The sequence below is a fragment of the Pteropus alecto genome, unplaced genomic scaffold (assembly GCF_000325575.1).
Source record: "Pteropus alecto unplaced genomic scaffold, ASM32557v1 scaffold11, whole genome shotgun sequence".
In the NCBI taxonomy this organism is placed as follows: Eukaryota; Metazoa; Chordata; class Mammalia; order Chiroptera; family Pteropodidae; genus Pteropus; species Pteropus alecto.
In genome coordinates this window covers 464,745-479,392 of record NW_006431956.1, presented here as the reverse complement: position 1 = coordinate 479,392, position 14,648 = coordinate 464,745, and the positions used below count along the sequence as shown (strand labels likewise).

General features: G+C 60.8%; 1 protein-coding gene across 1 annotated transcript; it reads left to right on the top strand.

The window, feature by feature from the left end:
* The first annotated feature begins 4,997 nt into the window (after positions 1-4,997).
* Positions 4,998-14,144, top strand: LOC102891673 (calmodulin-like). Its single transcript, XM_025043489.1, has 3 exons — positions 4,998-5,507; positions 5,784-5,896; positions 12,701-14,144. Exon 3 carries the CDS (start codon positions 13,607-13,609, stop codon positions 14,051-14,053), a length of 447 nt encoding a protein of 148 aa, XP_024899257.1. The 5' UTR covers positions 4,998-5,507; positions 5,784-5,896; positions 12,701-13,606; the 3' UTR covers positions 14,054-14,144.
* Positions 14,145-14,648: the final 504 nt, after the last annotated feature.

Here is a 14,648-nt window from a genome sequence, read left to right as displayed (position 1 = left end):
TTTCCGAGAAGGAACAGAGGTGTTTTTCTTTGGGTAGGAGTAGACTGTCTTAACTTCAGGGAAAACAAAAACAAAAAAACCCAACGTGGCTGGAGAAGGGTTCCGTCCAGCTCATTCGCCGACTCGTTTATTTGTGGGCATTTATTAGGGGCCTACTCGGTGCAGGCGCTGGGGCCAGAGCCGTGAACGAGACAGGCAGCCCCCGGCCCCCGAGAAGCTTACGCTCCACCCAAGAAATAGGTGGTTAGCAAGTCAGCTAAGAAGCGAGATACAGCGGGGCTGACGACGGAGAGACGGGCGAGTTCGCGCCTCTTGTGACGAGCGTGAAGGAAGGTTTCTCTGGAGAGGTGGCATTTGGGGGTCATCCGAAGGGAGAGAAGGGGCTTTCCAGGCAGGGGGTCTGAGCAGGCTCAACGTCGGGGTGGGGGAGGGCTTGGCACGGCCCAGGGACAGAGCAGTGGCCAGTGAGGGTGCAGCCTCGAGGTTGAAAGAGAGAGAGATGAAGATGAGGACAGAAGCCAGGCCTCTGGACGCAGCGAGAAACTCACAGTCACCCCTCGGCCGTGGGACGCCCTGGACATGTTCGCCAAGGTCCCGTCTGGGCGCCTGGTCGGGGGGGAGCCGGAGCTGAAGTAAGGGGTGTTTTTATACAGGAGAGATTTTCAAGAAGGCCAAGTGGAATGTCCTTTAGGCACACAGGCCCGTCTCCGACCCCCAGGAAGCTGGGGGAAACGGCCAGCCATGGAGCGAGAAGGGGTCGCTGCACCTGTGGGAATCCACGGACACCTGTGAGAGTCACGCGACAGCGAGGGAAAAGGACGAAGTGACAGGGCCGAGGCCACCTGACGCCAAGGCTCACTCTCCAGCCGCGGTGACCAACACAGTGAGACATCGGCGGAAGAGCCGGCAGACTGGTCAGCGGAGCAGCCCAGAAAGGGACCCGCATGAATACCATCAACTGGCCTTGGACAAAGGGGCCAAGGCCGTCACGTAACAGAGAAAAGACCGTCCCTTCAACAAATGATGCTGAGCGACTGGACATCCACCTGTAAAAGACACGCACAGGCCTTACGCCCGTCACAAAACATAGCTCAAAATGGGTCACGGTCTTAAACGTACAACGCAAAATTTTAAAACTCCCGGAAGACAACGGAAGAGAAAATCTGGATAAGCCCGAGGTGTCCAGCGTGGACTTGGGTTGAGTTTAGATTTGACATCGGAGGCACAGTCCGTGAAAGCGAGAACTGATAAACGCTGTCATGTGGCCTGAATGTGTCCCCCCAACGATCATATGCCGCATCCTCACCCCCAAGAGGACGTATTCATGAAATAACACCAGGGCAGTAGCAGGCGGCGGAGAGGACCACTGGACGTGGGCACGTGACCGACAGAGTATCTTGCAGAACCCGGGAGAGCCCAGCATCGCGAGAAACCGGAGCCCGAGACGGTCCTGCCGATGGATGAGGACTTCGAGGCCAGGCGGGAACACGCTCTCCCTCCCTGCCTGCTTCACCTACCGCAGGGACAAGTGGCCTGCAGCGTGTCTGCAGCCTCCTGGGTCACGGCGTCCTGGCGCAAACATCCAGCCGGTTTTGGAAAAGACACAGGGACAGAGAATCGGGAACGGCTAACGTGCCACAACTCAGTTAGCAAAGTGGACAGGGAATGGGTCTTAGCTCACGGGCCTCGCGTCCCTGCAGAATAAATCTGTGGTCTTAGGACCATTTAAAAACTTAAAGGGTACTGAGGACTCCAACGAGCTTTCGCTCTAGCTAGCAACATTTAGCGGGTTCGAAATGAAAACTGGACAGCAATTTAAATATTTAAATATGCGTTTATATGTTATTTGCAACTTAAAAAAAAAAATAGACATCAAAAACCCCATTACGCGTTAACATGAATAACGTAGTTTTGTGCAAAATGCTTACGTTCCGTAAACAAAAAGTAACAAGGAAAACGTGGCACCTAAAAAGAAAAAAAATGAATTTTGCGAATCTCTCACATGCCTGGCTTAAAGATCCGAGTCTGCTTCTGCCCTCGCTCTGTGGGAAGACGCTGATTTGATTCAAAGAATAGGATCATCCAGCCTCACGCAGGCATGCCTTTGAAAGAAGACTTTTGAATGACTCCTCGGTAATTGTGGGTCTTCTTTGATACCGTATCGAAATGCGATGAGCGGCAAGTTCTTAGAGGGTTAGTCGTCGTGCGGAATCCGAGGCTGTGACTTTTCGCACGGTCACGTTAAAACGCAGCGGTCACTGTCGTGATTCGGCTGCAGCTTTTGCCCATGCGTGATTTTGTGATCCCACGCGTCGGTGGAAATATCGGTTCGCTGAGTTCTGCGGGCTTCCCGATGCATATAGAATTTTTAAAAATCACGTTCATTAATATCACCCCAATCCCACCAGTACAGTCTTTAAGTTTTGGAAAAGCTCAAGCTCATGGTGACGATGCGAAATGTCGAGAATTCTAATTGTCCCCTGGAAGCTTGGATTTTATCACAGGTAACAAATACTGTCAGTTGTTTTCCTTGAAGTGACAGGGTCGCTTTATCCATTTTAGAGAAAATGCCTGCCAGATACCGATCCGAGTAACCATAGCTTGCGGATCAGGGGTTCTTTCCAACAAAAACGGCGTGCCAGGAAAAAGCTCACCCCGATGCTCATGCCTTTCCCATGAGAAGCATCTACCTCAATATCCAGCAGAATGATAAAGGCAGGTGTGTATGAGGGTCGAATTTAATAAAACAATAATTTTACTCCTTCTTCAAGGACTTTCTTAAGTGAAACTTGATTTTTTTTCTTTTTTGAATTGAGACCGTGGCCGTGAAGGATATAACGGCTGCTAACTGGGATGGGAGCCTGAGTTGACGCTTAAGGGGATAGTAAGTTTACTCACCGTTGCTTTCGACCTCAGCGCAAGATGTCTAAACCGTGAAAAACGGCACGTAAGGGCTTGGTGTTATTATGAGAACAGATTTGACCTGAAAGCGCACCAGGGGGCACAGTCCCCCCAGACGGACCGTGGACCACAGTCAGAGGACAATGGCTGTGGGGTGCTGGCGACCAGCGGTCTGAACCGGGTGTAGAATCCCTGGGCTGGAGGTGGGAGGCGCCGAGGATGCTGGGATCTTGGTGGGCACGGTGCTGGTCTCCCAGGGGACAGGCTTAACCCAGCCCCCGACAGCCGTCTGTCGAGTGGACCCGCCTGCTGCAGAGCCTGCCTTTGGTGAGCTCAAGTGCTGCCTTCTCCTCGAACGTGGTGCTGTGACACCTTTCGTTAAAAAGGGTTCGCTCGGCGCCTCTGTGAAGGTGCCTCTCCTGCCAGGTTAGAGAGAGGACAGGGTGGGGTCCCCCAGCCTTCGCCACCGCTGCCACCCCTGTGCCCTGCCAGACTGGGCGTGGCTGAGAGCGGCCGTGGGACTTTCCCTGAGCCATGCCCGGCCCTGGCGTTTGCTCGTCTATGCCCTGGTCCCGTGTGAGTGTGAGCGCTTTGCCTTAGTGCATCCGGGCTGCGGCAGCGGAGCCACAGGCCGTGTGGCCTCACGCAGATATCTCCCCACAGTCTGGGAGCTGGAAGCCTGAGGCTGGGGGGCCAGTGTGGAAAGTGTTGTGTTGCCCTGTGGTCCGTATGAATTGGAACACAGAGCAGGCGTGTTTGCATCCAGTCGACGTTGGCCTTGGGGAGCGAGAGGCAGCAGGGGTCGATGCCGTGTGCACAACACGCAGAGACCCCAGGAAACGTAAGCCGTGCCCCCCACCGCAAACCCAGGCGTCTGGCTGCTTCTGGGGAACTTTGGGGAGGTCCTGATGGGAGTCACTGGTGGGAACTTTAGCTGTGAGACCACAGCCTCCAAGACAGCCTGAGACGAGGTCGGCCAGGAGCTTACACCGGGATGTGTGGTTGGGACTGGGGGACTCTGGGGACCTATTTTAAAGCCGCTTTTTGCATGTTTCCCAGAGGAGCCTGCAACCACGTGACAAGCGTCCACCTCCAGGGGGAAAGTCAGAGGTCCCAGCACAGGCCACACTGCAGTCTTCACAGGATCCTCTCGGCCTCGGCTCGGAATCCGCCCCGTGTCCCTCTTCCTGGCCCTCCCGGGTGGCCCCTGGCTGGACCATCTGCCTGACTGCAATGGCACCGGGGAGAGGGCCCCCCACCCTTCCCCTGCTGGGCCCGTCACTGCCATCGTGCTCTGTCCTCTCTCCAAGGAGCCAGGGCGAGTCTCGGGGTGGTGACATAATAAAGGACAGGTCAGATAAAAGTGCCAGGGGACCAGATGGCTTGCCGGGAGCTGGGAGCGCACCCCATCTTCCCGAGGCCCAGGCAGCACGGATGGTGTGCCTGGGGCAGCGTCGCGTTCCGGCCTCAGGCAGAGATGCGGACGGAGGACGAGCCACGGGCAGCTAGTCGTCCAGAGGGTGGAGCATCGGTCACCGGCGCGATGCCCACAAGGCGGGCCTCGAGCAGCGCCCCCGGCCACTGTGTTGTGGCTTTGTCCTTGCTCTCCAGCCAGTGGCAGAGCAGAAGCGGGGACGGGATGGAGGTGGGGACGTTTCGGGGGGGGCTTCCACGAGGGAGGGGAGCGAGAGCAGAAACACCTCCCCGGCTGTGGCTGCCAGGACTGGAGACGCTGGACCGGAAGTGGGAGCCAGCCCCACAGAGGCCATCGGAGGGCGCTGGGCTGCGGGGGTCACCTCTGAGGGACGGGCTAGAGTCCGTGGATGATTCGCTGACACGTGCTTGCCACAGAGGACCTGCTCGATGGGTAGGAAGTTCATTCGTAAATGTTACATGGTAATGGTGTACTGCCGCCTGAGGGCTCTATCTCCCCAAAATTCATAGGTGGAACCCTAAGCCCCAACGGCGATGCCGTTGCTGAGAGTGGAACCCTCAGGAGTGGCATTAGCGCCCCGAGGCTCCATAAAGACCTAGCTCTCCGCCATGTGAGGATACAGCAAGGCGTCTGTGGCCTGGGAGGGGGCCCCACCCAGCCAGTGGGGGCCTGGGCCTTCCTTTAAAACCTTCCCACCAGAGGCTGGTCCAGATTCGGGGAGCGACCCAGCTCCGAATCAGTCAGTTTCGTGAATCACCGGCGTTCCTCCATGGCCAGCTGGGCTGGAGGGAGCGTAAGTTCAGGGAGGAGACGGCTGTCCTGGATCGGCCCCTGAGTCGCCTGACTGGAATCTGATAATAACCGGATCAATCACCCTCAGGCGGCCGGGACTGAGAAGCCTCTCTCCCAGCTCAGTGGCGGGTGTGGGTGTGGGCGGGGTTCGCCTCTCTGACTCGAGGCCTCGGCTGCAGAGTGAAGTCCACCAGGGGCAAAGGAAGCTGGTTGTTTTGAGTGTTTCCTGGGCCTGCCTTCTTGGTTCGGCGTGTCCTCCCCAGACAGCAGGGTCATGAGTCAGCCCTCAGCGTGCCCCGCCTGGGCCGAGGACCTTAGCCGCTCACCTGCTGAGGTCAGCGCCCTCCGCGTCTTCTGAGGCTTCTCGTGTGTGCTCACAGTGAGTTCCCTAAGTCACGGCTGCCACTGCCTGCCAACAACCACGACGCAGTGAAAAGGGGCTTTTCTGGTTGGCAGGGGTGGGTGTGAGGGGAGGAAGGAGGTCGGCACTCCTCCCCCCGACTTCCCTTGCCCCCCATGCATCTCCAGAAGGCTCAGAAGGGTACTCGGAACACAGGAAGAGCCCAATAAATATTAACTTGCCATAGGAGTGAGTAAGATTTCATCTGAAATCTGAAGAGCCCAATAAATATTAACTAACTATTACTTGCCATAGGAGTGAGTGAGATTTCATCTGAAACGTGGCTTCTGCTGCTAAAGAAATTCTGAGAGCCACCATCCAGCCCAAGGCCCTCGTTTCACAGTCGAGGACACTGTAACCCATGAAACGTAAGCATTTACCCAGGACCATGCAACTGCTGGGTGAGGGGCGTCTCCTGCCTCTGAGCCAGGCCCTCTTCACTGTCCAGGACCGGGCGGCCTTAGGAGGGGACCCGAGGGCGTTCCCAGGTGCCAAGGGACTGTCTCAAGCCCTTGAGGGAGCGGGAGCGTCCTGTTTCCAGGCCCAGCGTGGTCCCTGGCATGCGACAGGCATTGGGGAAACTCTGCGGAACGGATGCTGAAGGCTTGGCCAAGGTCGCGTGGCGGGGTGGAGGCCGAGCTGGGGAAGGACCTGGATTGTCTGGGATGGGTGAGCCGGATGAACCCGGGCGATGACGACGGAGGGCTTGTGCCCGCGAGGAGTGCTGCGTGGTAGGGAGGACCGGGCGGTGCTCGGCACACGGCTGCCATCGGCCGTGCGGACCCCGTGTCCCCGTGCAAAGCAACAGTCTCGAGGTTCAGTCCCGACTCTGAGGGTGCCCCCGAGCGGAAAACCCTGTGGCCTCGTGTCCGCACGTCTGCCTTCGTAGCAGGAAGGGAGAAAGCCCCTCCCGAGCTGTCTCCCGAGGCCCGTGGAGCCGGTCGGAAGGGCGTCGCCCCAGACTGCGTGTGCCGGGCTAGAGGTGGCCGCGTTTGGTGGTTCAGGGAAGGGGCGCCCCCAGGACGTGTGGCGGAGAGCCGGGGTGTGCTGCGTCCCAGGGGAACACAGCGAGGAGGTGGGAGACGTGGCATTTAGCGTGGGCAGGGACCTGGCGTGCCCTGAGCCCAGAGACTCTCCCCCCTTGGTCTGGCCGAGGACACGCTGCGCGTGAGGGTCGGCTGCCAGCGGAGCTCGGGGACGAGGGAAGAACAAAACAGAGCCAGGACTTGGGAGAGCAGGGAGGGAAAGACAGGAGGAGGGAAGAGACGGGGGACGGACGTGGCAGACGCGCCTCTCGCCAGAGCGGCTCGCCGCCCCCGGGCTCGCCGCCGATGCCCGGTCCTCGGTGTGTGGATGAGGACGTCCCAGAGGGAGGAGGAGGGGAGCGGGGGAGCACTCCTTCTTTGGGGGAGCAGCGAACTGGTGTGAGGCCATGTCGCAGGGCTCCGAGGAACAGCACCCCCACGGGACCCGCCCCGGCAGTGTGCTCCGGTGGAGGCAGCCACGGTCCTCGGAACTGAGAAGTTCGATGCGCGCTCCTCATCGACGGAGAGTGAATTTTGTTTTGCAGCCTCGATTGGGAGCAAAAGGGAAACTTAGGTGTTGGCAGAGCTCCATGTTTCCCTCACTCGCTCGCTCATCCGTGCCTCCACCCACCCACCCACCTATCCGTTCAGTGGACGACGGGGCCGTGCGAGTCCGCTTTGTGCCGGGGACGCCTGGCCTGGGGCCGTCGGGGCGGTTCTGACAGGGTCCCCACTGCCAGGGAGCTCGACGCAGCTGGAGGACAAGCCCGTGTGTGGGGAGCAGGGAACGGGGACGGATGAGAACGTCTAGAATCGAATGGAAAGAGAGTAAAAACTGTGCTAAGGGGGAGGATCCAGGCAGGAGAAAACGCGCCCCTCTCTTTTCAAGCTGCCAGAAAGGGGTCAGACGTGCTCTCAAAAACGTGAAGAAAGTTCTTCTTAAACAAGCATGAAAGGGTAGAGACCTTTAAAAAGCAAGTCACGGTCTCCACGTGTCCAGCGGCGAGCACAGACGTGACACATCGCGCTGAGGAACTTGGAGTAAAAATACGGACGAGAAACCAAAGCTCAAATGAAGAGATCGGCACAGCGGAGACGAGGTCCTCGGGGTGGGGGGGGGTCCACGGAGAATCACAGGGCAGCTTGTCGCAGAACGTTCCGGAAGGTAGGGGGATCGCGGTGGACCTACGTAAGAACAGAGCGATGAAGGCGATGCTGAAGGGACATGACAAGTGACAGCGTCCTCCAGAAACGCTCCCGAGGACGCTGCCGAGGTGCGCTGAGAGCCGGCTGTGTGCCAAGCGCGCACTGAGCATCCTAAAGACTAAGTCGGACGCGGGTGGGTCGCGCGTGCAGCCAGAGCCACGTGGCTGGGCGGCGGGGCGGCGGGGGCGGCTCCTGCTAGGACCGTGCTTTGTCACGGTGCGTCACGGTGGGGTCATGGCGGCGTGGCGGACGCCTTCGCCGCCGGCCCTCACCGCGTCTCCGAGGGCCGCGTGGACGGTGGGTCGGCGACCTTCAGCAGCATATGGAGGACAGGAGGACTGCTGAACATCGGACGCAGTGCAGGAGGGTTTGGGGTCCAGAGCGGGGCGAACCCGGCTGCCGTGGACCAGCCACATGGCGTCTCTGGGCCGCAGCTCCTTCCTCCGTAAGGCGGGAAGGAGGACGGGGTGAGGTCGTGCTCCAAACCCTCGGCTCAGCGCCCTGCTCGGGGTGTTAATATTCGTGTCACGTAAGTGGGGCAGCAGAGGCCCGGCTGCGGCTTACTCAGGTTAGGCGGGGAGGTGATGTCACCCCACATGGATAACCCAGTGAACGATAAGGCTGGTGGCAGCAGATGCAATCGAACGCGGATGCAAAGGGCTGCAGAACGCCCGTGACCGAGGGTGTAGGGAGGCCAGGGGCCACGTTACGGCAGTCACAGAGCTGTGCTGTGACCAGGGGACAGCTTCACCCCGAACCACTGGCGAGGCTGTCGAGCAGGCAAGGGCGACTTCCCGCGAAGGAGGCAGGACAGAAGCACATTCTGTCTCCCCAGAACTCTGCTGTCCGCTCCAGATCAGGGACGAGGGACGGGAGGCCGGCTGTGGGGGCAGGAAAGGGGGTCCAGGGCCCCTAACGAGGGGGACGGAGAATCCTGTCCGTGGGACTTCAGCTCTCTGGGCTGGTGGACGCAGGAAGGCTGCGTCGAGGGTAAGAGCTCGGGGAAGCAGGTCCAGGAATCGCCCGTCACAGGGCGAGAAGGACCGGAACTGGAGGGCGGTGAGGAGCCGGGGCGGCTGGGCGCGCGAGGAGGTGGCTCCCAGCAGTGGCCGGGGACAGTTCCCCGGTGGATAAAAGCTGCAAACGCGTACTTACCTTGTACAGGTGAGCACCTGTCCAGCAGCAGGCCATCTAAGAAGAGGCCTGAGAGCAGGACCTGTGGCTTAGTGTCTGGCAGGAAGACGCTGAGTCCGAGCGGTGTGGTCAGACCCTGGGTGGCGGTAGGGGCGGGGCGGGGGGTCCGCTGGGGACCAGCGGCGAGCTGGGTGGTGGGCCGCGTAGGTCCCCACAGGCCTGTCCTGCTTGACAGGCCTGACTGCCACCCTGGGCGTCTCTGGGTTTCCAGCCCACCCCCCAGTCTGTTTAAAATCGTGGGGAGTGAGACAGAAAGCCCACCTTCGAAAGATTTCCAGTTCCGGTTCAGGTTAAGATTCCAGTGAGCTGGAAAAACGTCCGACTCAGCACTCCTCGTGGAGCATGCTGGATAACTGGGGTGCGCGTCGCTGGGGCCGGCAGGCGTGTGAGCTGTGAGCAAGCCTTGCATCCGGCACAGAGAGCCGTGTGGGTCCTGCAAGTTCCCAGGTGTGTCGCTGACCGAAAACGGGGGACATTTGCGCGGGCCCAGCACCCCCGCGAGGCCTGGCGGACGGGGGGCGCTGCACCCCCAGCGGCCCGCGCCGGCAGACGGTTCTGAGGGCAGAATGTCGCTCGTGACCCCCAGGTCACGGACACGTGAGGCGTCTCTTTGAGCCCCATCTCACGAGTGGTTGCCCCCGGGAGCTCGAAAATCACACTTGTGAATCACACCTGTGACTGGACAGGGCTCCCCAGCATCTTTGTCCTCCAGGTGCAACCACCCCCTGCAGAACGAGGGTCCTCTGCTGAATTAGCACCTGCCCGTGGCGGGCGTGCGGGGGGCCGTGATGAGGAGGCCGGCTCTGTCAGGGGGAGCAGGTGCTTACCTCGGCTGGAGACGTCCTGAGAACTTAGAACAGCCACCGGGGCCTGCTTTGAGGATGCTGGGCCCTCGGCCTGGCAGGGGACACCGGGAGGGAAAGGCACTTGGGCGAACGGGCAAGTGAGCGACAGTAATGCTCCCTTTCTCCGAGTGGTTACCCGATGCTGGGCACTGGGCCAGCGCCTCCCTGCTGCTCACAGGTACCGGTATCGCCTCCTTCACAGTGCAGGCAGCTGATGCTGGGGAGGTGACGTCACCTGCCCCAGGCCACACGGCCGCCTGGGGAAGCCAGGACCAGCCCCGCACAGCCCGGGTTGCAGCTGCAGCAGGATTGCCTCGTGGGGCGCGTGAGCTGTGTTTAAGGGGTGGACCCGGCGAGGGTCGGAGCCCACTGTGCGCTGCTCGCTCCTTAGGAAAGGTGTGATGGTGGGTGGCCTCACGTGGACAGGCACTGCTTCCCGCTCGGGCTCCGTTCTTGTTTCCAGGGGTGGGGTCTCCCCAGCAAGGTCGGGGCGGCGCCAACACCAGACGCTGGCTCAGGAGCGAGGGACAGGCAGGTTCCAGCAAGTCGGAGGAGCCAGGGACTCTCCAAGACCGGCCTGACTGGTTTCTCACAAGCACGTCGCCCACAGAGCCAAACAGCAGTGGGGGTGCTGGGGAGCCCTCTGCTCCTGGGAAAGCCAGGGCTGGCCGCGGCGTTGAGGTCCCAACACGCACACGCGGCCACTGCACCGGCCAGTGTGACGGTGATGACGCCCCCGCCCCGAGCAGCAGGGGCCTGTGCGCTGCCTGTGTGAACGTCCCGAGTGCTCACTGCTTCTCCCTGTGACATCTGCGGAGGTCTCAGCCCCCCTCGATGAGGGGGACCCTCTCCTCCTCCGGGACCTCGCCCCTTCTCTCTGGGAGAAGCTGGGTTTCCCAGGCAACAGTACCGGTGTCAGGGAGATACGCTGAGAGGGGGCAGGAGAGGGACTTGACCTCCGACAGGTGACGCCGAAAAGGCTCAGGCTTTCTGCAGCAAGCCCGCCCACCTGACCCCTGCCCGCCCAACCACACCCCCCTCCTCGTGGGTTCCAGCTTCTCCGTCCTCAGGAAACGTGACTCCCATGACGTGTGGTTACTCGGCGCCCTGTTTGTGCTTCTCGTGTGGCCCCTGGAGCAAGGGGCCGTCTCAGCCCAGGCCCCTGCCCCCTGCCCCCATCACACGTGGGGAGCCTCGCAGGAGGTCCGGCCTCCCAACGCCAGAAACGCCGTGAGCGGGAGGCGTTGCTGATTCCCTCCCACTCCCTCCGAGGTGCTGGGCTGGGCTGCACCCAGGCCGCTGTGAAGTAGACCAGCGGGCGGAGAAAGGGGCCCCGTCAAGCTTGGTTGGGGTTCGATCACCAGTGCCGTGCTGTTCCCCTTTTCCCAGCCCCGAGTCTGGCCGTCGGGAGCCCTGTGCTGCCGGTCACCCGTGCCGGTGGCCGTCCCTCCTGCGGGCCTACCTGGGCAGGCGGAGGGAGAACCACTTCAGTGTGGGTTCCTGCTCTGAAGAGAAGGCACCGTGTTGGGAGGGAGCGGGACCCCAAGTGGCCAAGGATGCGACGCACCCAGCCTCAGTCTGGCTCTCTCCCCAGGTTCCGGGTGGCCTTGGGCATAGGCCTTGACCTCCAGAGCCCCCCTCTCTCCCCGGAGAATGAGAGTCCCATGGATAATGACCGTCATCCTGTCCCTTGGGGACGCTTAGCTAGATGCTCTTTCTAGACGCCTGTGTGTGTGTTGGGGCCGCCACCCGGAGCCGACCCGCGTTCAGAGCTGTGGACTGTGCGATGTGACTCTAGCCTCCAGGCAGACAAGTTTAATGTATTCGTTCAATCGAGAGAGGAGTGATAACAAAATTGAAAGCAAGGTCCCCTTTCGGGCGGACATTTTCTGGAGCATTGGTTTACGTCAAACATGAACCAGCTTGTGACCGAAGCGAGATTTGTCATAGAATAATGACACCTTCCATGGATCACAGGCCTTCGGCCTTTGACCCTAAGTGAGCCGATCAGGTACGGCGGACGCATTATCCTATTCTATAGATGAAGATATTTGGACATGAATTAAGTGCGCACATGGCTGACGAAGCTGGGACCAAGGGCCCAGCTCTCCCGAAGGTGCCTGACAAGCTTTTGTGTTTACAATGTATATAAAGGAAAATAAGAAAATAGCAAGCATCTTGCAGTTCTAATCACAAGGCCCGCAAATAAGACGCGAAGAAAAGAGAATTTTAAAATAGAGATCGATATCTTCAAGTTTTCTTTAAAAAAATGATGGAGGAGGAGCTGGGTTGCTCCGCTTACCGGGGCGCCGCCCTCCCGCCAGACAGGCGCTGCCCGCGCCCGTGTCCCAGATGGACCCACACGCCCCATCGATACTGCTTGTCGGTTTCAGTGAGAAATTAGTTACTCAATATGTATTGAGGCCTCTGCGCTGCTCCAGCACACAGGCGAAGGTGGCAGGCGACCGCCCAGCTGCCCTACAGGGAAGGACAGACTCCGTAGTCTGTCTGAGGGGCTGAGCCAGAGGAGGTGGACGTCCCCACGTTTCTCAGAAGGGTGAAGGGGTCGGTCCTGACACCCAGGCAGAAGTGGGGCCGGCGTGGGAATGCGCAGGGATGGAGAGCAGGTTTGCTTGAGAAAGTCACCATGGGGACTCCGAGGCGCACGTCCCCTTGCAGCCTTGGGTCTTCTTAGCTAAGGAGTTGGGGACAGTCCCCAAGGGCCGAGCTCCTGGTCTAGACTCCGCTCCTCAGAGCGGTGGGCAGCGATGATCTTGCAGAGAACAGACGGGACGGTGCGGGGAGGTTCCCGGCCTGGGTTTCTGGGCTGAGGGCCGACTCTCAGGGGCCTCGGCCACGTTCGCAGGTTCGGCCGCCCCTCTGTGTCTGTTTGTCCTTCTAGGTCCGAGCGTCTTCCGGGGCTGGGCTGTGTGGGCCTCCCGTGCCCTCCGGTCTCCCCGCAGCCCTGGAGGGTGAGCGAACAGCAACTTCTTCCCAGGAGTGGACTCGCCAGCAGAGGGGAGTCAGGGGCGCATCGAGCTAGAGAAGGGCCTGTGGGACCGGAGGCCTCCTCCTCGCCTCTGAGTCACCTGTGAACTTCTGCTTGGCTGACAATCCTCGGCACCACCTGTGTGCCAGGTTCTGCGTGCCACCTGGCTCCTCGTTTTCTCGAAGCCATAGATCTGTTGACGGCCGTGGACGGGGCTTCTGATGACCCCCACGGTTCCACCCTCGTAGAATTCCACTCAATTCTGCCACCGTGTGCCCCCCGCTGGCCCTGCCCTGTGGATGGGAGCTGGAGAGCAGCCCCTAGAGAGAGGAACAGAAGCGCTGGACACAGGTGTCCCCCAACTTCGGGGCCTGTATGTCCCCAAAGAGGGGGGGTCCCTTCCTCTCCCAGCCTCAGGCTCTGTGATTTGGGGCAGCTGACCCGACCCCTCAGCCTGACCAGGCTCTCTGCGAGTGTCACCTGGCAAAAACTTCCAGGTCAGCGTGGTCTACTGGGACCAGGCGAGGCTGGCAGGCTGGATGGCTGGTCCCCAGGATGTTCCCTGCGTCCTCCCAGGGCGGGCCCTGCCCCTCCAATTCCTGCATTTCCTGTCTGCAGCTGGCCTCTCCCTCCCCGGAGGAGGATTTTGCCTGAGGACACGGTGTGGGTGGGGAGCCGGCCTCCTCCCTGTGCTCCGATTGCAGAAAAGGAGGGGTCCCCACCCCATGGCAAGGCCGCCACCGGAGCTCTGCCCCCACTCAGTCGCAGCCTCGTCCCAGCTCTGACCGGAGCACGCTGAGCTGGCCGGCAGCAAGCGCCATGGCAGAGAAGCTGTCGAAAGAGCAGGTGGCTGACTTCAAGGCGGTGTTCACCAGGTTTGACACGGACGGTGATGGCAACATCAACCTGCAGGAGCTGGGCGACGCCATGCGGGCCCTGGGCCAGGACCCGACGGAGGCCGAGCTGAAGGAGATCATCACCCGGGTGGACACGGACGGCGACGGCGCCATCAGCCTCCAGGAGTTCCTGGCGGAGATGGCCAAGAGGATGAAGTCCGGCATCGGCGAGCAGGACATGCGGGAGGTCTTCCGCGCCTTTGACCTGGACGGTGACGGCCACATCAGCGTGGACGAGCTCAAGCAGGCCATGGCCCAGGTGGGCGAGAAGCTGTCCCAGGAGGACGTGGAGGCCATGATCCGAGAGGCTGATTTGGACCAGGACGGACAGGTGGACTACGAGGAGTTCGCACGCATCCTCACCCGCTAGTGAGGCCGGCCCGGCCGGGTCCCCCCGCCCGACTCTGCCTCTGTGGCCCGGCCTGGGCACTGGGGACGGGAAGGGGATCTGGGTGGCGAGGCCCCTCGCCCCTCCTGGCCTGGGTTCCGGCCGGGGGACGTGGGGTTGCCCCTGTGCCTCTCTGCAGGGAACGGGCATGCTCCCCGCCTCACAGGGCTGTTGTGAGGGACCCGAAGCCACGTGGTGGCCCGAATAAAAGAGACGTGAGCTCCGAGGGCAGTGTGCTGTGCTGAGTGTCCGGCTGGGAGGTCGAAGGGCCCCACGCGGTGGCATCTGGGCCGCTTGGAGCCTCCGCACTGGGCCCCGAGTAGGCCAGACGGCCGGCCTTGCCTCCTCCCTGGTCCTGAGGGGGATGAGGGGCGCGGGCGTGGTTCGGGGGTGCGAGGGAGGAGTGGAGCAGGCATGGTTCTCGGCCTGATTGCTGGGTCAGGGGCTGAACCCCAGGATTGGGACACCACGTAGGGCACATACAATAAAGCTTACCACCCTGCGAACACAGCCGACGGTTCTTTGGGCTCGAATCAGTTTTTAAACAGTGTGTGTGTGTGTGTGTGTGTGTGTGTGT

Excerpts from the sequence above, each read along its gene's own strand:
- LOC102891673 (XM_025043489.1), top strand. The coding sequence starts at position 13,607 with ATGGCAGAGAAGCTGTCGAAAGAGCAGGTGGCTGACTTCAAGGCGGTG.